This window comes from Cucumis sativus, chromosome 6, assembly GCF_000004075.3.
Source record: "Cucumis sativus cultivar 9930 chromosome 6, Cucumber_9930_V3, whole genome shotgun sequence".
Classification (NCBI taxonomy): Eukaryota; Viridiplantae; Streptophyta; class Magnoliopsida; order Cucurbitales; family Cucurbitaceae; genus Cucumis; species Cucumis sativus.
This window is the reverse complement of record NC_026660.2, coordinates 159,124-186,666: the sequence shown is the minus strand read 5'-3', so window position 1 is coordinate 186,666 and position 27,543 is coordinate 159,124. Positions and strand designations below refer to the sequence as shown.

General features: G+C 30.7%; 2 protein-coding genes across 7 annotated transcripts; both read left to right on the top strand.

Moving 5' to 3' along the window:
• The first annotated feature begins 1,186 nt into the window (after positions 1–1,186).
• Positions 1,187–8,960, top strand: LOC101203713 (hypothetical protein). Of its 4 annotated transcripts, XM_004138545.3 has the most exons (6): positions 1,187–1,524; positions 3,241–3,335; positions 4,168–4,247; positions 4,362–4,418; positions 6,314–6,663; positions 6,935–8,960. In XM_004138545.3, exons 1-6 carry the CDS (start codon positions 1,448–1,450, stop codon positions 8,826–8,828), a joined length of 2,553 nt encoding a protein of 850 aa, XP_004138593.1. In that variant the 5' UTR covers positions 1,187–1,447; the 3' UTR covers positions 8,829–8,960. The 4 variants fall into 4 exon arrangements, with proteins under 4 accessions (XP_004138593.1, XP_031743017.1, XP_031743016.1 ...); XM_031887156.1 differs by lacking the exons at positions 1,187–1,524; positions 3,241–3,335 and adding an exon at positions 4,013–4,031; XM_011658029.2 differs by lacking the exons at positions 1,187–1,524; positions 3,241–3,335 and having other exon boundaries at positions 6,354–6,663.
• An 8,352-nt stretch (positions 8,961–17,312) lies between these two features.
• Positions 17,313–23,899, top strand: LOC101206030 (CBL-interacting serine/threonine-protein kinase 1). 3 transcript variants are annotated; one of them, XM_011658026.2, is made up of 12 exons: positions 17,313–17,589; positions 18,020–18,082; positions 19,797–19,868; positions 19,970–20,077; positions 20,436–20,516; positions 20,884–21,063; positions 21,662–21,877; positions 22,119–22,226; positions 22,611–22,730; positions 22,988–23,053; positions 23,170–23,244; positions 23,694–23,899. In XM_011658026.2, exons 1-12 carry the CDS (start codon positions 17,440–17,442, stop codon positions 23,748–23,750), a joined length of 1,296 nt encoding a protein of 431 aa, XP_011656328.1. In that variant the 5' UTR covers positions 17,313–17,439; the 3' UTR covers positions 23,751–23,899. The 3 variants fall into 3 exon arrangements, with proteins under 3 accessions (XP_011656328.1, XP_031743019.1, XP_004138519.1); XM_031887159.1 differs by lacking the exon at positions 23,170–23,244; XM_004138471.3 differs by lacking the exon at positions 23,694–23,899 and having other exon boundaries at positions 23,170–23,375.
• Positions 23,900–27,543: the final 3,644 nt, after the last annotated feature.

The following is a 27,543-nucleotide window of genomic DNA, read 5'->3' as shown; positions in this document are numbered from 1 at the left end:
GAAAATTGCGGAGAGAAGAAATGATCTTAAATAGGAGAAAATCACAGAGAAGATGAATGAAGAACGATGGTGAAGATGGAGAAGGGAGAAAAAACGGTCAAGATGGAGAATGGAGAAAACGGTGAAGATGAAAAACGGAGAAAACCGTTGAAAATGAGAAAAAATTGTGGAGAAAAATAAAATCTTTAAAGAAAATCGGAATATGAAGAAAAAAAAAGAAAGTGGAAGTTGGAAGCAAATAAGTAAAGTGTATTGGGGTATTTTCGTCTTTTACTTTGAAATTTAATTAAAATATGTCATACTTGCAATCTCTTTACAAATTTACTATATCCTTAATTAATTTATAGTAATTTGTTATATTCCTTCTCACCCCATAAGTAAACTTAAATAGACGAACGAAAATAGGGAAATTTGAAAAACTAAAACAAACCATAAATAGAGGATGAAGATTGGAAAATAAAGTTGAGGATAAGAGGCGTGAATCATGACGATTTAGATAGTAAGGAAGAAGAGAAGAATGAGATCAAATTTCAACCAATTTGTTTTAAGATCAGATGTTTTTATTATTTATTATTTTTTTAGCGTTAAATGGCCAAATCAACTGTTAACCTAAAATTAGATGCATATTTACCAACTAGCAAAGTTTTTGAATTCTATAACGATAGTATTTTATTGCTAATAATGAAATTTACTCTATAAGTATTTTGTAAAATTTGTTATTTTAAAATATAAAATTATTAACTTTTTTATTTGATTTTTAAATACACCAAAATAAAACAAAATATTGTAAATAAAAACAAATTATCATCCAGCTAACTGCTTGTAAATATTTTCCATAACAGGCAATTTCACCTTTACTTATTTTTTTAATTTCGAAAAACCATAACTATTTGATTAAAATATAGATAAATATAATTGAAAAAACAATTTGGAGTTATCACAAAAAATAGTGATTAACTTTTCATAATATCCGGTGAAAATTCAAAACTTTAATAATAATAAAAACAAAATTACGTTATGAATGAAAACAAATTTGATTTTTTATTAAAAAAATACAATATAGTTATGTAAAAGAAATAATCCCTAATTGTGATTATCCTTTTATAATAACAAATAATACGTGAAAAAAAGAAGAAAATAAAAAACCTCAGACATTTTAGGCATCTTAACCGCATACATATAAACTTCAACCAAACCGCTCTTCATAAATTTTACCTCCATTTTCGTTTCCTCCAAAATTCAGCTCCATTTTTCTCCCATACGTTTCTGCCTTTCATCATCGTCTTCTTCATTCCTCTTTTCCGTTTTCCCTTCACTCCTCTTTCTCTTTTAACCCCCTTTCAGTTTTGCTTTCATGGAACCCGAAACTTAGAGAACCAACCGTTCATTTTTATTAAATGCAATAGATAAATTTCCCTCCGCTTCTTCAGTCTGTTCTCCCGGTGGAATGGCTAGCAGTGTGCAGCGGAGCCCTCGGTTGGATCAGATCCATGGTGAAATTCGCGACAGTTTTCGTCCCATTCCGTATGTTTTTTTTTTCTTTTTATAAGTGATTGTTTTGATTGTATTGCCTTTGTTGTTGTGTATTTTCATTGAACGGTTGAATGGCATTGGGTGCTGTCTTGTGTAGTTATCAATTTTTATGTTTAGGGAAAGAGACCCTTTAAGCCTTTTATTCTGTTTGGTTTCTCACGCCTTCATTGGAGTGTGGTTTTGTGGATTAGTAGACCCCTTTTATTTGCTTGTTAAACACTGTTTTTGAGGGGGAGAAGAAGACCCCATTCCGATAATGAAGTTTAAGAAAAGACGTCCTGTTAGCACATGGATTCGTTAGGCTAGGTCAGTGGACCTCGTTTTAATTATTATTTTTTCTTTCTGGGGAAAGAAAACTGAGTATTTCATTGTTAAATGTAATTACCACCAAAGCTTCATTGCAAAAATGTTCTTCAATCATCCATAAAGACTACCATGATCTTTATAAGGGTGTGCAGTACAGAAAGATAATGCATTATCAATAACCAAGTCTTTTAGGTTGACTGGGGGTGTCAAAAACTAATATAAGTCTTTTGCCAAAAAAAAAAAAAAAAAAAAAGAAGAAAAGAAGAAAAATTTAATTAAATGGCTGTTTGAAAGTGTACTCAAATCTTTTTGAAAAAGGGAGTGTATGAAGATATGGTCTTGAGTCTCATAATCAGAGTTACAAAGACAGCAGCCATTTTGGGAGAGACTGATCCAGCAGTGCTTTCTTTGAATACTGTCCACTCTGTGAATGCAGCATTTTTGGCTGACTCCTATATAAAAAATTTGATATTATTTGGAAGAGCCCCTTCCAAATCAGCTTGTATAAATCTGGAGGATTCCTCTATGATATAGTTGAAAGAGCGTCGTTAACAGATACGATTGGTGAAGCTGGCTTTGTTCTTTGGAACTATCAGTGAACAAACTTACAAAAGAAAGCTCGTCTAGTTTGTCATGGGGTCGATAAGCTATTTACAAAAGTGTGGAAAAAGTTTACACCAAGTTAAAGCAAGAAAAGAAGTAGAATTAATTAAAGATCATATGCTTCATTGCTAATCTGCGAAGAGGTGAGCATTTCTCTCTAGACATAAGTTCCAATAGAAAGCATAGGTAAAGTTCCTCCATAGGATTTTCCTTCCATTTTTTAATGGATATCCATTAAGTGGCACAGAATTATTAGGTCTTGTGAAGCAGTATCCGAGGTCTTGCTTATATAAGCAGAATATTAAAATTTGAAAGTTTAATTGTTTAACTGACTTAGATAATTTTATATGTTTGAACTATAAAAATGAACATTTGGATCACGCACGCTCTTGTAATTTTTCATTTTTCTCTCAATGAAAGCAATTGGTTCTATAGAAAAATATAATATTTGGATTATGTATATCAACAATTAGATAATTTGGTAGGTTAATTATTTTGTTTATGTTAGAAGGTTTGACAAATTCCTCTTTAGATGAGGATTCTCCACGGAGAGATAACTATTTAATTGTTTTTTTAGTGTATAATAAAAAAGAACGTATAAAAAAATGATTTCTGGTTTTAAATGAGAACTATGAATATTCAATTGTTCCTTAAAGTTCATGGATTTAAGGATGTAGCCTCTCTATCTTGGTAATTACACGGGTGGTCAAACTTGGTTTGCACGGTCTAACATATTCAGTGATTGCATTTTTGCTTGCTTAAAATTTGAGTTTCTCGTGTTTTATGGCTGGAACACAGGTATACGAATACTCCTGCTAATAAGAGAGTAGAGCTGTTTGATGAGCGAGGCATTAATGAATCTTCAACTGATGATAATGTTCAAATGACACCATGTAAGATTTTATACGTGCGAAATCCATAAGCTTGTAGCTAAATATGCATATGCTCCTGCTGAGGAATTTCTACTTGTGGAACGTGTATGGACTTCAAATTTTGAATTTGGAATCTTTGTTTTAGAACTCATATTACCAATCTCAAGTTGACATACCAAGGAAGGATCTTTAACCATAGTAATTGTAATGAGAACATCATTTCCATCCTTTGCTCGGCTCTTATTGGCCTGAATGCTCTATTGGTTCCATTGCCCAGTTTTATGAATTTTTCCATTCTTTCATCAGCTCTTAGTTTGTATCGCCCTTATTTTTTAACTTCAAACAATTAATTACTTGTTTCCCGTTTCAATCCATCCACGTGATTTGTTCACAATAACTATGCATTTTTATTTACAATTATATTTATTCAGTTTTGATATGTTTTGCGTGATATAAATCTTATAATATAATATGCTTGACTTGAAGGAATTAGGATTTTGTTCCCATTTTATATTAAGTAGACTTAAGGATAGGTTTGCATTCAAATCCAGGCTTCAGGACTTAAAAATTGAAATGCAAGAAAAAGAAACAGTAGCTTTAGTTACAAATTTCAATCTTCGAGATTTGTTCAAGACTCAAGTAATAAATATAAAAATGGTTTATTGTGAAGCAGTAAATTTCTGTATTCCCGAATTTAGGAGGCAGAAGGAAGAAAAAGTATGATTACACTTGTGGGGACAGTGTTTTCTTTGAGTTTTTTGTACTATATGTGTGTTGAAAAGTGATGGAACTTTTAAGTATCCTTTTTTCTTCTATATATTTCACATTCTGTTGGCATGTTTTTGTGCTGTAGCAATAATAAGTCAAGAACTGAACAATGTTGGGAAGAAGATAATGGATGATAGTGACCCTGCGATTGAAAGCTCTAAAATGGTGACCAGATTTTTTTAAAATGATGTTTTCTTTTCTTTTGTTGTTGTAGTATTTATTTATTATTATAATACTTATTATTTTACAGTTTTTTCTAATGCAAAGTTTGATCTTTAGGTAGTTGAACAAACCATTGAAATGGGAAGGCAGTCTGCTTTTACATTGGAAGGTCAAGTATGTATATAAATTCACGATCATCTTAAAAAAAAGTATACCATTAGTTTAGCTCTATTGACTAGAATCCTTTTAGTGTTTTTATTTTATGACTTGGTTATTGTTCACACAATGCAATGCATTACGCCTAGTGTACATTGTCAAGTTTTATATTAAATCACCGATCAACCAAAAAGCTTAAGTTGGTAAATTATATTTATGCTAAATTTAATTATGTCAATATACTTCAATACCTTCCTCACTTCTAAGCTTGAAAAAGGTCCAACAAGTGGAAATCGATATTAATTAGGAAGGATATGAGATTATAGGGTTCAAACATAAAATCTTTTGCTTTGATACCATGTTAAATCACCAATCAACTCAAAAGCTTAAGCCAGTGGATTATGGAAATTTTCATTATAGATTGATAAAACCAAACTTCCATTAAGGAAAAAAAGAAAAAAGAAAGAAAGGGATGGATGCGAAGCTGCATGGGAAATGTAAGATGCTCTATTTTGGTTATTACCGTTAAGAAACTTTAAACAAGGTGATCCCTGTCTTCCTTTTCTTTTTTCTTCTAGATAGTGACGTTCTTAGTAGAATTGTCTTTGGGTAGGATAAGGGTGTTATGGGGGGTCTTAGGGTGGGGAGAGATGGAGTTCATATGTTACATCTTTAGTTTGCTCATGTTTTTTTATGACTTCACTATTTGATTTGATTTTTTTTAAGGGTGGTGTGGAAGAGTTCTTTATTAATTTTCTTTTGTTCTTATTAATCTTATCTGCCTTTTGTTCTTCTTTGAGCCTATCTCTGTTCTTTAGATTGACTGAGGAAAGAGTTTGGTCATTCGATTTAGTTTTAATCCATCTAAAGCTTCAAGAAGAGCCATAATGGCTCATTGTAGTAGGTGAATTTCCAAGATTGAGGACTTGAGCCATATTGGGTCAAGCCAAGGAGTCTTAGACTCTTAGCTAATCCGAAAAAAGATTAGAAAATGGTGCAATGGCAAACATCACAAAATGTTAAGGAACTACGTTGGTTTTTGACTTGATTGAGTATCGAAAGTTTGTGGCACATTATAGTATGCTTAGCTTTTCCTATAACTCAATTTATTAGAAAAAGTAATTGTCTTTAGAGTAACGTAGTGCTAGATGCCTTTGATAATTTAAAAAAAGCAATGACTGTTGCCTACTGTTCCAGTGTTAGGGCTTCCAAATTTCTCTAAACAATTCATCATATAATCAAATGCTTTTAGGGTTTGTTTGGGTGCTGTGCTAATTCAAGACCAACAACCTCTGCATGGAAGTAAGGCTGAGTGTAATACAAGTACATCTGTTGCCAATATTTAACTATTGAAGAATCGAATAGCAGGGTCACCCTGAATACTTCCATTAGCTTATGATCATGTTAAGGATTTGAAAATTAACTAACGACCATCATTCAGGTGCCTCGGTTCAACCGTAGAAAATGTATTGCATCATGCACAGAATTAAACCAAAGTAGCATGTGTACTATCGTTTTTGGTTGGTACACTTTTGAAAATGTTGCTTGATTTGATATCCCACCCCATGTTTTTCTTTAAGATTTAGACTTATGGTTTTAGAAGCACATATAGTTATTGATTCAAAACAATAACGGTCATTTTGGCCTCCTGAGTGTCTTTTCCTTTTCTTTTTGCATAGTGACCTTGAATTTAGTTTGAAGAAGTTAAAATATTTTGCAAAGCACATTAAGTTGTTACTTGGCGTAAGAAAATTCCCACAATGTTAATATTGTTCTGTTCCTTATCGGTTTGCCATTCTGCTCTGAATTTGTGTCCTGTGTTTTGTCAATAATACTTTCTTATGATTAATTTTTATGTAAGTTATTTTGATTATTGGGTATTATTTGTAATGCTATCATGTGTAATTGCTTAGGCCACAGCTACGAAGAAAATAATTGCTATATGCCAATCAGGTGGTGAGTTTGTGAAAAACAAAGATGGATCCCTTTCTTACACTGGGGGCGAGGCCTATGCTATAGATATTGATCAACAAACAAATTTGAATGATTTCAAGACAGAAGTAGCAGAAATGTTTAGTTGTAGTATAGATACAATGTCCATCAAGTATTTTCTTCCTGGTAACAAGAAAACTCTCATCTCAGTATCCAAGGACAAGGATCTAAAGCGGATGGTAAACTTTTTAAAGGATTCTGTCACAGCCGATGTGTTTATCTTGTCAGAAGAAGCAGCTGCCCGGAATTTATCTAATATGCCTGCTAGTAGGTAGTTCATCATCGAGTCATGTTTATTTTCTATACTTATTATGTTTCTTTCATCTTCCCTTATTTTTCAATCTGCCCAAGCACCCCCCCACACCCCCCAAGAAAAAAAAAAAAAAAAATTCTCTCAAGTATCTTAAGAACTCTATGCAACCATAAACATTTGCATTTTGATATCCCATAGATTGCGTTTTTTATCACCCATGCATTTAACATATAGTGGCCCATATATGACATTTTTTCTTAAATTTGTAATGCAACCTTTTAAAATGCAGGTCAAGTAGAACAACAGTTTCTGAGGCAGTAGTTCCTGTAGTTGAGCCTGTAGATGTTGGAGTTGAGGCTATCATTACCATGGATCAGATTGGTATGGACATATCCAGCGAAGTCCCTTTAATTTGTGTTCCTGCAGGGTCCAGTGATGAAAAACATCGAAAAGCTGCACAACAATGGGAAAATGCCATTATTGGTGTAGACCAAAGATTTAACAGCTTTAGCGAATTCCGAGAAGCCTTGCATAAGTACTCAATCGCACATGGTTTTGCTTACCGGTATAAGAAAAATGACAGCCACCGTGTCACTGTTAAATGCAAATACCAAGGTTGTCCATGGCGAATATATGCTTCAAGGTTGTCTACTACCCAACTGATTTGTATTAAGAAAATGAACACACATCATTCATGTGAAGGGGCTGCTGCTAAAGCTGGGTATCGGGCTACCAGGGGATGGGTGGGAAATATCATAAAGGAAAAATTAAAAGTGTCCCCAAACTACAAACCAAAAGATATTGCAGATGACATAAAACGAGAATATGGAATCCAATTGAACTATTCACAGGCATGGCGTGCGAAAGAGATAGCAAGGGAGCAGCTCCAAGGTTCCTACAAGGAAGCATATAATCAGTTGCCATACTTTTGTGAGAAGATCAAAGAAACTAACCCTGGGAGTGTTGCTTCATTCACCACTAAAGATGACTCGAGCTTTCATCGTCTATTTGTGTCATTTCATGCATCAATTTCTGGTTTCCAGCAAGGTTGTCGACCTCTCCTTTTCCTTGATAGTACTCCATTGAACTCAAAGTATCAGGGTTTTTTTTTTACTGCCACAGCTGTAGATGGGGAAGACGCTATATTTCCAGCAGCTTTTGCTGTTGTAGATGCCGAGACAGAGGAAAATTGGCATTGGTTTTTACTGGAACTGAAATCTGCAGTGAAAAGGTCAGAGCAGATTACATTTGTAGCAGATTTTCAGAATGGACTGAACAAGTCTTTGGGTGAAATATTTGACAAGTCATACCACAGCTACTGTTTGCGCCATCTAGCTGAAAAGCTAAACAACGATTTAAAGGGCCAATTTTCTCATGAGGCGAGGCGATTTATGATTAATGATTTCTATGCTGCTGCTCTTGCAACTAAACTTGAGGACTTCCAGCGTTGTGCTGAAAGCATAAAAGGAATTTCACCTGATGCTTACAATTGGATCATACAAAGCGAACCAGAACATTGGGCAAATGCATTCTTTGGAGGAGCAAGGTACAACCACATCACATCAAATTTTGGACAGCAGTTCTATAGCTCCATATCTGAAGCACATGAATTGCCTATAACACAGATGATTGATGTTTTACGGGGTAAAATGATGGAAACAATATATAGTCGCAGGGTTGAATCAGACCAATGGGTGACAAAATTAACACCAACCAACGAGGAGAAATTACAAAAAGAAATATCAATTGCACGGTCATTTCAGGTTTCGCTATCCCATGGAAACATATTTGAGGTTCGTGGGGAATCTGTTTACAGTGTTGATGTTGATAATTGGGATTGTAGCTGTAAGGCATGGCAGCTTACTGGTTTGCCTTGTTGTCATGCTATTGCTGTCATTGAATGCATTGGTAGAAGCCCATATGATTATTGCCCTAGATATTTCACTGTTGAGAGTTACCGCCTAACTTATGCTGAGTCAATACATCCTATTCCAAATGTGGACAGACTAATCCTGGGTGAATCCACTCAGGCAATAGTTACAGTAACCCCTCCACCTACTAGAAGACCACCGGGTCGTCCTAAGATGAAACAGAATGAATCATTAGAAGTAGTTAAGCGTCAGCTCCAATGTAGCAAGTGTAAAGCCCTTGGCCACAATAAGAAGACATGCAAAGATTCTTAGCTTCATTTTAGGAATCCCAAATAGGTAATTACTCTTTTAACTTTGTTTCCCTAATTGTTAATATTTAATTGTTGCCATCTATGATCTATCTCATGCTTAAGCTATTTGAAATTTTTTAGCTGATTTCATCTATGATCTATCTCACTTTTTGTTTTTTTTTAAATAAAAGAAAAATACTATAATAAATATATATATAAATATAGAATGAATGAATAAACCAAGCTTTCATTTGAGGTGAAATGGAGGAAAACAAAGAGTAAAAAACCAACCCCAAAAAGAGTCCAACTAACCATAAAAGGGGCACTCTAATCAAGCAAAATATGACCTAAAGAGTGATAAGATTTACAAACAGAGGCTCAAAGGGAGGTGTGAACTCTATCGAGGGAAGGGACCACACCTCACTCCAAGGTCTGGATAGCCCTCTAAAAGATCATGTTTATCTCTGATTCTCCCCCAAGACCCATAAAATAGTACAATTGTACAAATATTTGCAAACTACAAGATATGACCTCTTTCAACAAAAAGGAGCTGCACTTACTGGAGAAATTTATTTTTCTAATATATTTAGTGCAAATTATGTGGAACAATTCCTCTGTGAATGATTGTTTTGTAGATCATTCCAGCAGTAAGCAAACGTAGAAAAGTAAATCGTTGTATCTTGTCATTCTTTCGGGCTATTTGGATGGCTACTTCAAAACTTTATTGATAAGTTTGATGAGGAGTTTGCATTTGATGTGTAGGGACCGTTCTCATTTTTTTGTTTCTTGTCAAAATGTGAAGTTATTGGCTTCGTTTTGTCAGAAATAGAAGTGGGATAATGGCACTGTGCAGATTTTGTATACATGGTATTTACTACTGTTCTTTGTTCAACTAACTTCATACAGGTTGTAGTGTGAGTCTACCTAAAGTTGAAGGGTTTATACTTGCTCTTTTATTCATTGTTCTCCCTGTTTTCATTGTATAGGATCATATTTCAAATCGTACTATTGTCTTCGGGCTGTGTGGCTTCTGGGAGGAAAATTATGTTTTTCTTATTTTCTTTGACTCCAAACTTAATCCAGGATATAATACAAAGGAAAAATATAGGAATTGTTAAGGCCTTAGCCACAATTTTATTTATCAACTATGGGGAAGGATTTGAGAGTTCCCCAATCTCTCCACACTACTCTAATGGGAGTCTATACCAAAATCATTTAGCAAAAAAAAATACCCACCCCCAACATTCACAATACCTAAATAGGCAAACACTAAGAAAGTTAACAGAATACTTGGCCCCACTCTAACAGTCATAACTCCTAAGGGCCCACACAAGGGAAATTACTAACTAACTCTCAATCATTCTTTCTTCTTCTCACGTTTATCCCTACGTGAATACACCTTTACTATGGGGGTCTATCAGAAGGAAATAACACAAGAAAAGAAAACAAATATTTCACAAAAGGAATAAATCTACGGGGTGAATATAGGCCACCTCTTTGTCATATTCCTCACCCCCGACCCCAAATTGACCTTCATTTTCTTCTTCATTTTAAATTATTGAATCATTTCATTGACATTCAATGGAGAGGTATCTTTGTTGTTTGCACCTTCCATACCTCTTGATTTTGTGATGTTTTTGAGGTCTTGGTCCTCTCTTTGGTTTTTGATCTTCAAGTAGAAGAGCTCTCCCCTTGGAAATTCTTTTGGTCATCAGTATGGCTCCTTTTGTAAGAATATTGTTGTTCATACCAAGCATCCTTTCAGTAAGCCATTCATTTTCCCCCAGTTTTCTTAATCCTCAAATTTTGTTGCCTTAGTGACTGCATCTGGTAGGGTAACCCATAGATTGAAGGTTGGCTTTCTCCTGAATGTCTTCTCTTTGACATATTGAGTAGGGTGAGCACAATAGACTGAAAAATTGAGTTGACTGATCGAACCGAAGTAGGTCGATGAAGGCAAATTCGTTAGAATAAAATCGATAGACTGACTTTTACTCATTGAGAGTCGAGGTTGGTTTGAACATTTACTGGACTGATCAAAATTCGTTTGGTGGTGGTTTGGTTAGAAAGCCAACTCCAACTGATCGAAGCTCACCCCTAGTGTAATCTGGTGGTGCTCATTCTCAGCAAATTATTGTGACCAACTTAATCTAGGAATATCTTCCATGTAGTCGGTCACAACTTTTGCTCCTTTACAGTGTTGATACTGGGTTGTAATGAAGTTATTCATAATTTACCAGCAAGAATTTATTCTCCATTAATCTTCTCATCCTCTGCCATATTTGTATTTGTCTCTTTCAATATCTCCTCCTATTTACTTGTAGCTGGTCCCTTCATCATGGTAAGAGAGAGCTTGTACTTGTATTTGGTCTTGCTAAGGGTGCTGCGGAGAGATGTTAAACTTCAAGTATTAGCTTTCATTAATTCTTTAAAGGGGTTTGTTTCCATTTGAAAAAATCCATCATGGCAAGAGAGAGTCCGCCCGTGAGCTTCAATTAAGGCATACTCATATAATCAGCATATTTTCAATCGAGTCTAGAAAAGCCTCCACATCCATCATTTCTTAAGGTTTTGCAAGTCAATCTTCATTCTTTATCTTCAAGACAAATATTAATCACAAAAAAGGGAACATACAAAACAAGTAGATGATATATCTTAGGGGATTACATAAAGGCCTCCCAATTTAGTGAAAATCTGTGAAAAGTTGTAGATACAAAAATTATTATGATAGAATCAAGAAGAATAGCGTTTAATCGACTCCCATAGGTCCTCGTTAGAGGTTTCTTCACTTGCAAAAGTTCTCAAATTCCTTTCGTTTCATTTATTCAGCAGTGAACCATAAAATTTTGGCCACCACCAAGAGAGTAGGTACCATTAACAATTTGAAAAGAATCATCTGAGATGTGTTTAAGGGTAACCCAAGGGATAGATATTAAGGGGCGCGTTTGAAAGATACTTTTAACCGTTTAATTTAAAAAATAAATTATTTTAGACAAAATTTGTATGTTTGACAATGATATAAAATAGTTTTTCTTTTTACCACAAGTCTTTAAATAAAATTCAGTTTTTTGAAAGGCATTTTTTTTCTAGTCACTCCAACCGAATCCTAAATTTTCTATGCACGCTGGGTATTATCTTTGATGGTATTAGTGAAAGTTCTTTCTTTTCAAATAAAGGAAGAAAACGATGCATGATTGTTCTTACCCTTAAAGCCAATCTCATCATTTCTGCTTAATACAGAAAATAACATTTATGGTGGATAACCGTACGATGAAAATTATGGTTTTGAATGCTTTACTTTTCACTCCATTATTTAACTTTCTTTTCTTTTCTGTTTTTTTTTTAGTTTGATGGGATAGTCTGCTTGGCTGTTATCATATTCATACTCATGGTTCTTCATGTGCAAGTTACTTAGTTTAATTGACGAAAAATGAAAAACTAAATTTCTCTCAGTCAGTGAGAGGAGAGTCTAATGATCAAGACCTAGAGTCGGTACTTAAGAGAACAGTCTAACGATGGAAATAATAACGTTGTATTAATAAAGACTTGATAACTATTACATTTTTTGGGTTTTAGTTTTCTAAGTTAAGCTTATTTTCTCTCCATTTCTTACCGTAATGGTTGATTCTTTGGAAAACTTTTACAACTTTTTAAAAGCTATTTATTTTTAGTTTTTTAAAGCTATTTATACTTTTTATACCATCCACGAGTTTGGGACATAAAGTCCATACTATTATTGTTAAATTAGGAGGATTGTGTTACAATTAATATTATCGTTGTAACTCGTTATTGATTGAGTTTAAACGACAACGATATGATGCAATAATTTCAAAATATACCGTCTCAATCATAATTAAATGATACAATTGAGATCCACTACAATGATACAACAGATAGAATCTCATTAATTAATTCCAATTGTGGAGATTTAGAGTGTGGATGAAGTTAAAACAACTAAGCTTATCAAATGGACAAATTTTTATGGTCCAAATTGTTGCACTTCTTTCATTCAAGACGACAATATTGTCTACATTTCTCATATCAACAATTAAATTATTGAAAGGCTTGTGGACCATTACGTTTGGACCATGTGGTTAACTAAGAGATATAAGAGTCTCTTGGGATGATGCTTACAATCTGTTACTTTTCCTCCAACTTTTAGTCTGTCATTTTTATTTTTTATTTTTTCCTCTCATCATCGACTACATTACATAAAAGAAAACATATTATATACGTATATGAGTTATAAGTTTAGTTTTTGAACTTTTAATTTCTTTCTTGTTCGGACTTAAATTTTTGTTTTTATGGTGGATAGTTTTGTAAATTATTAACTTTTGTCTAATAGGTTATTCACGATGTTTTGAAATTCAACCCATTAGTTAGATATAGAATTGAAGTTCATGTCTAATGAGTTTGTAACTTTTCAATAATAGTGAATAGGTTGGACGTCAAATTCAAAGTTAAAGACCTATTAGAAATGGTTTGAAGCTCAATAATACAATAGATATGATATAACAAATTTAAATGCGTAGACGAAAACGATGTATTAGAACAAACTTAAAAGTGAGGATTAGAACGAATAATGTGACCATTCAAAAAGAGGGAATTAAGTTATTCTTCTAAAAGTCAAAATCTAATATGTCTTTATGTTCGTAATAAAATTATTAATTATATTGGTGCAATAGAATAACAATAATGGGAGAATGTGTTTGTAATGTTTTGGAGAGTGGGAATTGAATAAGTAATTTCTGACTCAAATAATTGAATTGATCAACTTTGTAAAGCAAACCAATATAGAATTGAATTATTAGATTAGAAAAAAGGGAAAAGTTTCTTTGGTGTGTGTAGGTGGGAAATACAAACGTACAATGCATTCCAAGTTTTATATATATATATATACGATTATTTTCAAATATGACAGAGGAAACTAAAATATTCGTGATCTAACACAAATAAATTGTGGTACTTTATTGTATTTGTTAATATTTTAAGAAGTTTTATCATTTAAAATAATTTTTACAAATTTAGGGTTTTGAGGATAAGACCTAAATGGTAAGTTGGTAGTGTACTTTCTAATATCTACACATCAAATGGAATAATAGCTATGCTATTTAATTTGTGACGACCCAATTCAATAATTTGTTATGATTTAGATCATCAAGGTGTTATTTTCAGAGAGCAAGAATAAAAGTATCTGGTTGATAATGCATTAATATATTCCTCCATGAATTCACAAACATGGAAGTTAGGTATTGATATTAATGATGAATGATGTCTCCAACAACTCATATATATATAAATATCTATAAAATTTAAAAAAGAGAGAAAAATAATAAAAATCTTATTAAGTTGATGTTTATTTGGTCAGTGAAGTTTGATCATAAGTGACATTTTTAGAGTTGAAAAAATGACTCGAAATTTCCAAACCATTATTATTGTTTGTTTATGTTGTGTTTGTTTGAGAGATTTCTACGTTTTACTGTAGGAATGTCGGAAAAAAATTTCAATTTCAAAATATAAAATTTTTTAAATTAAATTTACATCAAATAAATTGAAAATTTTTTGGATTGAGGCACGCCAATGACAACGTTGTTCATAGAGAAGATGTGTCCCCATTGCACAAAGTTATTTGACACTCCACTTCGAAGATGCAACAATCATTTTAGAGATTTTGTGTAGTACCTAAAATCTTTTTACTCCAATACCCACTAAACAACTCTCAATCTCAATTCAAAAAAGAAGAGAAAAAGCGAAAGACGATTAAAACAAAAAAGAAAGAAAAGTTATTGGGAAAAATTAACGTAGATCCCACCTCCTATTATATACTCGGGTTTGTTCTAATCCCACGCTTTTATTGGAACTAGTTGGTAACATGTGCAAATTTTTACAAAAATAGAATGAAGCTATATTTATTTACTCATGATTTTTTGAAAATACATTTTTGAACTTTATTTTTAGAGGGATTTTTTCCTCAAGACTTGTTATATGCATGTATAAATAGAATGAGCTAAAAGATATAAAGAACTTGATAGTATAACTATGAAACAATTCTTTCAATCAAGCTTTAGATTGATAAGTATAACTTATTTCATGTATCAATTACATATCAAATGTTTAAAAAAACAAAAATAATTTTGGGATAAATTCGATGACTGCTCAAGAAAAGCAACATTTTAAATAATACGCTCTAGAAGAAAATTTTATTTTTCACTTAAATCAAGATCATTTTAACATATTAAGATGGCCAAACCAATAGATCAAAAGAAAATAATCAGGTAACAAAAAATAAATTTTCTTATTATTCAATTTCCATAAGGTCTAAACAACAATATTTTTTTCCCTTCTTGCTTATCCAATTTTTTTTCTCTATTTATAATGTTAGACAAAAACAAAAGTGACTAAGAAACAACATAGGAATCTCTCTTCAAGCTTGCAAGTAGCACTGAAATGATGACATAAACTCAGAAGACAACCCCTCACCCTCAAATTGTTTGTAACCTCAACAGCAACCATAAAATAAAGGGTTTTTGTAGTCTTGGCTCACAAATCTTCATTTGAACTTGTTGGAAGACTAATTTCTTCACACAAAGCTTTTTGTTGTGACTTGAACATGAAAAAAAAAATGAAATATTTATACCTAAAAATTTGAAAAGGGAAAGAATTTGAAAGGTTAAAATAATTACAAAATAGTTAATATGAAATAAGGGAACGTTAATAGGTGGAAGATAAATGGATGTGAATAGATGGAAGATAGAGAGATGTGAATGGTTTTAGAAAACTGTTAATTATATAATTAACCGGGAAGAAAAAGTTAAAATTATTAATATATTTGTATTTATTAATAATTAGTTTTAAATTAAAAATAAATAAAAAGCAAATTACAATAAAACCAAAGTAAGAAAAAGAGTAAAATTGGAAACAAAAAGTTTCACTTCATCCATACTTTTATATATATTATAGATAAATGGTATCTCTCATGAACGGTTACTTCACTTGATGAGAATAACCAATTTAGAAAAGGGACACGACTATTTAAATGATCACAAATAAGTCTCCAAATTAAGTGCTAGTCTTTTTCTAAATTTGATATAGGAATTTGGTTTTGGTGTTCTTTAATTTTACCTTCTCCAAAAAACGTACTCCTTTCCATTTTAAAAAACCATTGAAGAAAGTTCTGTACATCCACAAAATTTTGTTTGTAGATCTTTTGGACATGGTACTACTCCTAGAAGAAAGGTAATTACTCCCTAGACTCGAGCACTAAGATGAATAAAATTGTCTTAAGAAGACAACGTGAATTTCGTTAAACTCATATTTTTAATATAATGTGTTGTATGTGCTTTACTGCTTTGATATGATGATATTTAAACTATAATTAAACGTTAAAATACAGATAGATAAGCGTAAACTATAATATACTTAAATTCATAACGGTATCAATATGGATATTTTAAAATGGTTGGTTTGAGGTAGCGGAATCATCAAAAGAATAGAAAACGGTGCATAGTCTCCACACAAAAACGTAAAATTAAAGCTAATGAAAATGATATATATATAAATATGGACCCATAAATGTGATATGTGGAGGAGGTAGACATTTTCATGTGGGCTTCCCCTTTTCATTTTCCTTATTTATTTATGGCCAAACAACCAACTTTCTTGTCATCATGGATAACCAACCCTACTTTGCTTTTCTAAACTTCCCTCCAATTCATATAATTATACATGACCTGTCACGTTAAATCAAATGCAATTTGCAATTCAATTATTTAATCTTATAGGATATGTTATTCAACTAGATCTTACAATTTTAAGCGTCAGCCGTAGTGCTATAGATGAATATTCGTTTTTTTTCCCTTCAAGTACTTTATCATTATACTAGTAGTTCTTATCAATGACTAGGAAGCCGACCCCGTTGACCTCTAATTAACATCGATTTTAATCACCGGCTAAACTACACAAAAGTATCATTAAGTTTGTTTTTCTATTAAAAGAAAATCCTCACACTCATTGACTCTAAATATTATATATCCTTGAACTTTTTCATTTCTTTTTATAAAAACAGTTCCTATATATACTTTCAAAATTTGCAATATCTCTCCCGAACAAAAAAAAAAAATTTGATAAATTAAGATTTCAAAACTAACACTAAAAATAGAAATGGTGTTTAGAGTTTTTGGGTGTGAATGAAGAATATTTGGAAAGATGAGTTGTGACCTAAATCAAGGTGGGGTTGTCAAGTCATCCAAACCCTTCTATATCACATTTAAAGTCATCGCCACACCTTCACCTTCACCTATTACAAATCCTAACTTTTGTTTGAAACGACCTCAAGGATTCATATTATATTTTGGAGATATAACTTTGAAAACATCTGATAAGGACCAGTATTGAAACTCTGAGAAAGATAAGGGTGTTTTTGTAATAGAGAGAAAAGTATAAGGGCCACATCAAAAATATGTGGCTACAAGTTTAGAATCCTCCTTCTCTCTCCCTCTCTCTCTCTCGCTCTCTCACTATAATATTATATATAGAGAGGAGGATATGCAATCATATGCAACATAAGATTAAATTATAGGGAAAGAAAGATAAGAGAGAAGATCAGCAGTGGGCGATCGAGGAACAATAATATAATGCGACTGGGGAAGTATGAGATTGGGAAAACTCTTGGGCATGGCAATTTCGGGAAGGTCAAATATGCTATTAATTTTGAAACTCAACAACCTTTTGCTGTCAAAGAACTTGATAAGACTAAGATTATCGATCTTAATATCACTCATCAGGTCATCTAATCTACTCTCTCTCTCTCTCTTTCTCTTTCGTTTCTTTGGTTTACAGTAATTCAAAATACTATACCCTTAGAGGATTTTGTATGAGATGTCGATGATGTCGATCGGATCCATATTCTATTGTAGTCTTATACTAAGAAGAAGTGACCATTTTTTGATGAGTTTAAATATGAATAAAAATATAGAAAGTTCGTGATCAGAAAAATGAAACAATTAGATGATCAGTTACGGAACTTAAATGGTAGAATGTTGTCATTGTAGAATATAACATTTGATTTTAAAGTAAGATTTGAGTATGTATATAAAGTAGATATATGTATGTATGAAGCAAATGAGAAAGAATATTCTTTTAAATATTATCATATAGTACTAATTAGTACTAATTATGTATTTTTTTTGGTACCATTAATTGAAATGTGTGCAGTTTAAAAGGGAAATTTACACACTCAAACTTCTCAAGCATCCAAACATAGTGAGGCTACATGAGGTATACCTTCTTAAACTCTCTGCTATATATATCAATTAATTTTAAATCTAAAAAGTCTAATTAAATTGAAATTAAATTTTAATTTTGTAGTATTTTATGGACTAAAAAATATACGATTATTTTTCTTAATCTTACTTTTACCAAAAACTTCGGCACTATTTTGGATATCTTTAACGGAAAGCCCTAAATTGATTTGATTACCAACTCCAACCTAAATATATTGACTTCATTTTTCATTTCAAAAAATGGCAAAAAAGCCAAAAACTTGCGCCTTCTAATTTATTTAATTAAAATTAGATCCTCGAAACTTTTACCTAATTATAGAAATTGTTGTTATTATTGTTATAATTAGTATCCCTGAAATTAAAGAAACGGATGAAAATAATTAAATTAAATTATTATGGGATGTTGATGGCACATTTTCAACCAAATCTATATTTTAATTATAATTATTAATATTATTATTCTATTTAATTAATCAGCATTTATTAGATTAAATTAATATGGATTTATAAATCGTAACGTTGGAGATGTGGCTTCCACATATTGAGGAGCCTACGTGTCGTCAATACTAATTGCTTGTAGTTTTCTCTTTTTCTCGCTTATCACGTCTCGAGCGATGACGTGTATTGGCTGAAATGGGTGGTGCGGTGTGGTGTAAGCTAATTTATTATTTTTACCCCCATGAAAATTTAATTTATTATATTAACAAAAGTGAAATTGCAGATATGTCCCTACATCAGGGGCTAATTTGCAGAGGGGTGGGGCCTGTGCCCCTCCCTTGCAAACTTTTATTTTAACTTTTCATAAGAAATTAGAAAACACGTTTTGCCAAGTTCTCTTTGTATTATTAGAGATTTCGATTTTCTTGTGGGATCCGCCACTAACACGGAGTTTTCTAAGAATATATATATATTTTTTAGTTGATTTTGAAAAGTAATTTTGAAGTTTTTAAAATGATTATTTTTTAAAAAACACTTTTAAAACATAATTCAAATACATTCGACAATAAGTTCTTTCATCCATCTTCTTCTTTTTTTTTTTTTAAAAAGTAATAAATTTAAATTATTTTTTTGGTAATTATTTTATTTTACTAGAAAATCAAAGTACTTTTTTTAAAAGTATTTGTGTGATAATATATACAATATTAATGTAAATTCTTGGATAATTATAATTAATGAACATTCTAGAAATGATAACTATCGATATAACAACATTTTTAAAAAATCAAATATAATAAAACTATAGCTTGTTTGCTGATAGATGTATATGATCTACCAACGATAGACCAATATTTACAACATGATCTATTGATGATAACTTCTATTAATGTTAGAATTTGACAAATTTTGCTATATTTATCACTGATAGACCATGTTGTAAAAATTGGTCTATCACCAATAGTTTTGTTATATTTGTAGTTTATTTTAAATGTTGTTATATCCTTAATTATTATTAGTCAAATGGTCATCCGTTACAATTACCCTAACTACTTTGCATCTTATGACTAAATTCTTCACCCACTTATCAATCCAAAAACCTAAATGGATTTTGCTGGACAAAGAAGTCTAAACTTCCCATATGGCCTAACAAAATAGAAAGCCCATATTTACCAATTGGACAACTAAACAAAGATATCCAAACCAAATTCATATACTTCCATATTTGGAAAATCATTTCCATTTGTTCCTAACTTTGTCACAACTGCACACAGGTATTAGCTAGTAAAAGCAAAATTTACATGGTCCTTGAGTACGTCAATGGCGGAGAATTGTTTGATACAATTGTGAGTATATGATTTGAATTTTTAACCTATTTAACTAATATGTCATATGACTTATACCAACTGATTTTTGTTATTTGATGTCACACATTTATGTGATTTAGTCATCTAAGGGAAGGTTATCAGAAGCTCAAGGCAGAAAAATCTTCCAACAATTACTTGACGGTGTGAGTTATTGCCACCGTAAAGGCGTTTACCACAGAGATATTAAGGTAAAAAGAAGTTACCTAAGTTGGGATAAATAAAAGTAATTTCTTTGTCTCTAGTTCAATATTAATTACCCTACTTTTAAATATAAAATTATAGTATACATGCTCCCCAAAAATCATAAATTTAAAATTTCAATATTAGTATATATTTCGTTGTTATATTGTTATTTAATCAATTTCAATCAAAATTAATTTTGATGAAAGTAAATACAAACTAAAATGATATTTTAACTAATCAACTGTTGATGTCGAAGGGAATTTATGTTAATTTTCATTTAAAAGAAAGAATCTTCTTCTTCTGGTTTGGTTTATTCTTTTGAATGGAAATTCATACTTTTGTTGTAAACCTATATCTATGCAGCTGGAGAACATACTAATTGATGCGAATGGAAACGTTAAGATAACTGACTTTGGCTTAAGTGCTTTACCTGACCATTTTAGGGTAAGTGTACGTAAATAAGTTGCTTAGTGAATTATTAATTTTATAATGAACTATTTTGATAATATGGAAAGTGGATGTAAAAGTGCAAAATTGAATGTTAATTAACAACTTTAGTGGTTAAAAATGTGTTTCTCATGGTAATATTTGAAAAGTGATTTAAAATATTTCAAAATTACCTCCAACATGAAAATGGATGTTTCTAAAGCTATACTTTAAGCCCATGAGTTCATGTCTATTTTTAGTTCGTAAGATGTTAGAAACAAAAAAACCAAAAACAGAAAACATATATCCAAAACATTTGCAATGATATATATAGATGATTGATATCATTATGAAAATTAAATTAGTGAATTAATAATGAACCCAGGGTGATGGTTTGCTTCACACAACATGTGGAAGCCCAAACTATGTGGCACCAGAGATTCTTGCTAATAGAGGATATGATGGTGCAGCCTCAGATATATGGTCTTGTGGTGTCATCTTGTTTGTTATTCTCACTGGATCTCTTCCTTTTGATGATAGAAATTTGTCTGTTCTTTATCATAAGGTAAATATTCAATACTCTCATTCTTTTTTGTTTTTTGTAAGTTTCGTACGTACACTAATTCTTAAACTTTAGTTCATAATGCGATCAGTTTAGTTATAAAATCTGAACTGTTTAAGAAGTCACTATTTGAAGTACAATGTTGTTTAATTGAAATTGAAAAGTATGTGTATGAGGTACAATTTTTTTCAGCTAGAACTTGAAAGTAAGATAAAAGTCTTTGATAAATATGCAAATTTTTTGGTTAGTGAATACGGCTGAAGTTGATTGTTCTTTAAAAACTTATTTGTGAAGTTTGTGGATGAAATACCTATTTTAGTTTATTGTCTATGCAGTTTATTGTATTTATAACATATTTGGAGTGACTTTTGAAGGGTTTAAATAAGTGTTTTAATTTAGATGAAAAAAATATAAACACTTATAAAGTCAATTCAAACAAAGCCTAGGTCGTCTTTAAGAGATTCTTTAGAATATTGGAGATGGATTGTTACAATTTATAGACAATAAATCACCACATTTGGGAACAAAAAGATTTCTTTTACAACCATCTATCTTTGGCTAAATCTAATAATTAATAGTATTATTATGTTGAAAATTTCAGATTTTGAAAGGAGAAATCCATCTACCAAAGTGGCTATCACAAGGAGCCAAAAATTTGATAAGAAGGATTCTTGATCCTAACCCTAAGTCTAGAATAACAATGGCATCTATCAAAATGGATGATTGGTTTAGAAAGGATTATCGTCCAGCCTATCTTGATGATGAAGAAGAAGATACACACACTAACGAAGCTATATCCTTCTCAATGCATCAAGTGGTAAGCCACTGATCTAATTCATTGCTTTCTTTCTCATTTCTTGTATTGTACCAACATTATTTAAAGAGATCGATCGTCATAATATGTTCGTCGATAGTTTTGAATACTGTTGAATGTGTTAAAAAGTGTTTTTTTTTTCTTTTTATATTTTCGAAATATCAATTATGATCTCTCTCTATATATATATTGTTTTTTGGTCACCTTGCTGAATAATTTTTCCATTAATTTTCTTCTTGGGTAGCCATCTTATCTCGAGGGAAAGTGTTCAGAATCTCCCACAACTATAAATGCTTTTCAACTCATTGGAATGTCTTCATGCTTGGACCTTTCAGGTTTCTTTGAGAAAGAGGTGAGAATCAAATGAACTAGTGCTTATGTTCATCATACCATTAACAAATATGGAAGATTCTTGCTGCTACATGACATTACAATGCGCAAATGAAATTGTTCTATATAATTATGCTAAAGTATATAAATTGTATAGAAATATCTCAAAAGTAGATCTAGATAAGGAATTGATCTAGAGAATAATACTTTTAGATAAACTATATAATCTTAGAAGTACCTAAGATATTATATGATCCAAAACGAGCCTAGAAAACTCTTTAGTTTGGACTCCAAGGGGTAAGAAAAAAACACCTAAAGAAAGTTAGAGAAGCTAATTAGAGTTGAGAGAAAAATGAGGGAGTGACTCACTTTCTACTGTTCTAATTTTTCTTTGACATGCATGCAGGACATTTCTGAGAGAAAGGTTAGATTTACCACCATTCACTCTACAAAAGAAGATATCCTCAAGCGGATGGAGGATGTTGTAACTGATATGGGGTTTCTTGTCCAGAAGAAAGACAGAAGGGTACGTAATTTGTAACTATATTCTTATGTTTGTTTTCCTCGCCAACAAAGACACTTGCGATGACAGATTTCTTCTGTCATTAAACATCTTTTAGTTGACTTTTATTGACCATCACCTTATTAAAAGAAACCACAGATTAACCAAAGTAGACAGGAAAGACTCTTTTGTTCATGAAGGTTAAGAAACTTTTGATATTATTTTTCCATAAATTGATCGAACTCTTAAGTTTGTAGTTGTGTGTGTGTTTTTTCTTTCAGTTGAAAGTAAAGAGAGAGGAAAAGGATGAGAATGGTATGGCCACCATACTTTCAATATTAGCAGAGGTACTAATTTAATTTCCTCTACACGTTTTTAATAATTTCAACAAAAATAACAAAAACAATCCTTTTTAGGAATAATTTAATTATTTATGGATTATGGTATATATAAATCTCTCCAGGTTTTTGAGATAAGTCCGTCATTATACGGTGTAGAATTAAGAAAGTTGCGTGGAGATTTATCTTCGTATCGACAGGTCACTTCTTTTATCTCGTCCACATTTTGTAACAATATTGATACTTGTAGATGTTTTTGAAGAGCAAGTTTATAAACACATTTTTACTTTTTGTGTGTATATATAATATATATATCGATTTTGTTTTAGAATTTTGGAGATATTTTTTTTTAAGTCAAATCAAATTTTATTTAAAAAAAATATATATTTAGTTTAAGATGAAAAATATGGTAGAGAATGATTGGCGTAATATTACTAGAAATACTTAGAGAAAAACAAAAAATTATTATTAATAATGAATATTGATAACGTATAATAACATTATCAAATATAACAAAATGAAATAGAATATTAAAAAACGAATGGTGAGTTAAAAATACTATAATTTTTTTAAAAAATAATAATTACAAGTGGAGTCATTATTATTAATCTTTGAATAGTCCTAAGATTATGTATTATAATGTGTGCAGTTGTGTAAAATATTATCTAGTGATTTGGGTATCCCCTCCAGCCAAGACTCTCGATGATCATTACATACAAACCCTACATTTTTTTCTATTATTTTTTATTTTTTTATTTTCTAGGAATGGTAGAGAATTTGTAATTTTATATTTATGAAATTGGTGAGGATAATATTTATCAATAAAGTTGGGGGGATTTGTCACGTTGAATATTCTATGATTTGGTATACATAAATTCAATTACCCCCTTAATATATATATCATATTCAACTATGTATTATAAATTAATAATATCTTTTATATGAATATATATTTAAAAAGAAGATTAAAAAAAAGAGACCCAATGGTTGGTCGAGCACTCGTCTGCAACTAAGTTTTTCTCGAACGATGAATAAATTAATGGAAAATTGTATTAGATGACAAAAAAAATTTAGAAAAAAAACAACGTATAAATCTCTTTTTTGTATATTGCAAATTTAGCAAATCTGTAGGTAATCTTGTTTTTAAATTTGTTACTTTTACAATTTTAAAAATGTAAGTGACATGAACTCTTTTATCATAATTACTTTTACAAAATAACCTGGTTTGTATTACTCAATTTCAAAATTATGTTAAAATATATTTTAAATAGTACATATAAATTTCTCTTCAAACTGACATTTTATTGCTTACTCACTTAATTTTTTATCATTTGTTCGTAATGAATTGTCAATTCACTCATTCTATTAATACAAATTTCTACGATTAAATATGAAAATGTTATAACTGGCCAGTAACATTTGATGTATCAATAAGAAAGTCATACCATGGTTACTTAATAGCCACATTTCTTCTCTTGCCTTTCCTCTCTCTTGCTTCATGCACGAGCATTCTAACAAAAAAAAAAAAAAGAACATAAAGATTTTCATTCAACTTTTTTCGTTCTTTGTACAAATTAAATAAACGGAAGTAGAAGAATGATAACTCGAAAAAAATGCATAGTTAACACTCGACTTAAAAAATGAGGGATGCAAAAAAAAATGATAAATTTATGAATAATTCTAAAATGGTTAAAATCGTTTATCATTTTTCAAATAGTTCAAAAATGTTTTTAATTGTTGATCAAAATTAATTTTAATAGCATCAAAATGTATTTAAAAGTATTGAATTGATATTGAGTTATTAAAAGTATGTAATTGGAGAGAAATTTTCAACCTAACAAAAAAAAAAGTGATTTTTTATCATTTTAAAATCATTCTCCATTGTACACTCACAATAAACATAAATGTGAATATATATCTTTCCTTGAATTCTAATATAAGTCTTCATAATTAGTTTGAAATTAATTTTTACAGTTTGCTTTCAACAAAATTATCTTTAATTTGAATATATTATATATTTCCAAATTTTTCGAGGGAAGATTGACAAAGGTTAAATAAAAAGTTATAATGATTGATAAACTAATTTTAAAATTTATTAAAAGTTTGACCGTTAAATTTGAATATTTCAAAATAGATTGAACTAAATAGAACAAGTTTTAAATTTATAAATTACAATTAAAAACCTTTAAATTGGTATTTTTAACATTTACCTTCTAAGAAAATGTTGTAAAATTATTAGATTTCTTTACTTTAAATCTTTTTTTTTACCTGCAGATGAAATTTAAATAAGAGAAATATTTTAAATAATAAAATTTCTAAAAATAATTACAAATATAACGAAATATCACAAATCTGCATACCAAAATATGTCTATCATGATACAAATAGTAATAGTCTGTGTTAATCTATCACCGTTCATTATATATATATATATGATAGACTGCGATATTTTGATATATTTTATAAATATTTTAATTTTCTTGCGACATTTGAAAATAATCCTTTAAATAATTATAACACAAACAACATTTATTTGAAATTTCACCAAATTGATCAGAATATTCAAACATATGTGAGAGTTTCTTAGAAAGAAAGAAGGAAGTGTTTGTAAAGATTGTTTTATGTTTTCCCGGATGAATTTTTCATTTGTCTCCAAACTTTTGTAAATAATATTTTTGGTCCTTAAATAACATTATTCAAGCTTGCTACAACTGTGATCTCTAGTTTTTTTTTTTATCTTTGAGGATATTTACAAGACATGAGAGATTAAAAGATGCACCGAGACATCTCAATTAACTAGATTAACTCACTCTTCTAATTAGCATCTTCGTTACGTCCCGGACCAAAAGCAATGCATTCAAATGACAAAGAGAAAAGCCTTTCAATATTAAAGTACAGTACATAGATAGCAGAAACTGCAAGAGCAAAGCCTTTCAATATCTGAGAGAAAGATATCTGCAACATCACAACATACATAGCAAGAAGAAATTTATGATCACGTCCAAATGAATATAGGCAAAGGAATAAAATATCTCTATGTTACTTTCTACATCCAATCCACTTTGCCTAATGTGATAACAGAAGTAAAAGATAATGTTCTTCCCATTAAGGTCTAAATGGTTGACCATTAATTCAAAAGCTACCAAAACAACAAAGAATGTTTGATTTGGATGGACAAAAAGAAGGAAAAAAGGTTCATCTCTAAGGCAAGAATGATTTTAAGTTAAATGTAGATAATTTGCGTGTGAATTTAAGTTACCTACAGTGACCAAACTACCTATAAAATTGCAATACACGAGCAATGACATAAATTTGTACTATCAATTTCAAGGTCATGGTAATCACTAGCTCACGTAAAAAAAAAAACAAAGCGATTTAATTCAATTTTTTTTTATTGTGCTTCTTAAATTAACTTTAAATAAATAATCTTCGAATGACTTGTTTGAAATGACTTTTCAAAGTATCTTAAAATGGGTACATTTTCACTAAGAAAAACTTAATGTCAAGATCGAATCATCCCTAAATAAGTTTTGCAATCGCAAAACATAGCCAATTTTGTTATATATATATATATGATATATATAGAAAGGGAATTAAAGAATACGTTTGTAATGTTAAGATGAAAGAAAAAAAATGATAATGCCAAGATAATTTGTGATCCCTTCCTTATAAATTGATGTTTGAAGTGAAGTGATAAGTGGTTGGTTTTTCAAAAATGTAGAATTGTGTTTGAAGCCATGAAGAATGGGAAAAGGTTGTGAAATTTGGATTAAGTTGGAGAGTTATTTAACATTATAACTAATTCCTATGGCCAAAATAATTATTGCTTTACAACCAATATATAGTATATAGAAGGGAAAGTTTCTATATACACTACCCTCCAAGTTTTGAGTTTTTTAGGGTAGTCCTAATTGATGAATGGATTCATGATATGTGTTAAATCCTACTTTTTTATTTGTTATACATTGTGATCTTTAATAAGATTTCAATAACTTTGCTTTACTCAAATTTGTGAGAATGATCTATTTTTTCTATAAACGTCGAAATGTCCGTTGCATTAATTTCTTCTCTCTAAACTTCAAAGATAGAGTTTTAGGTCTTGTGGTAATCTAGTCGATTATTTGAAAAGACTAGCTAAAACCTTTTTGCTTAGCTTGACCAAAAAGACTATGATCTAAAAAAAAAAACTTTAATTAACTTCGTTCATTTGGGTTGATCCTAACTTAAATTTATTTTCTTCGGTACATATTACATGCTAGCTACTTATAAGTACACATATTCAAAGTTTGGTCATTGATTTGTTTAAATTAAATTAAAAGAATAACAAAAATGGTTATTCTAAATTAGACACTTGAAAAATGTTTTAGAGACTAAAATAGAACAAATTTAAGTCTTTGGAAAAAACTAATTTAGTTAAATACACATAGGATTCAAATAGTGGCTTCTCTACAAAAGGAAAATTCAGCCGTTTAAGGGTGCCATGGAGATCGATTATTAAA

Coding starts and splice junctions, on each gene's coding strand:
- LOC101206030 (XM_004138471.3), top strand. CDS start 17,440: ATGCGACTGGGGAAGTATGAGATTGGGAAAACTCTTGGGCATGGCAAT. Junction 20,078..20,435: donor TTTACCACAGAGATATTAAG/GTAAAAAGAAGT, acceptor ATATCTATGCAG/CTGGAGAACATACTAATTGA. Junction 23,054..23,169: donor TACTTTCAATATTAGCAGAG/GTACTAATTTAA, acceptor AAATCTCTCCAG/GTTTTTGAGATAAGTCCGTC.
- LOC101203713 (XM_004138545.3), top strand. CDS start 1,448: ATGGCTAGCAGTGTGCAGCGGAGCCCTCGGTTGGATCAGATCCATGGT. Junction 3,336..4,167: donor TAATGTTCAAATGACACCAT/GTAAGATTTTAT, acceptor TTTGTGCTGTAG/CAATAATAAGTCAAGAACTG. Junction 4,419..6,313: donor CTTTTACATTGGAAGGTCAA/GTATGTATATAA, acceptor GTAATTGCTTAG/GCCACAGCTACGAAGAAAAT.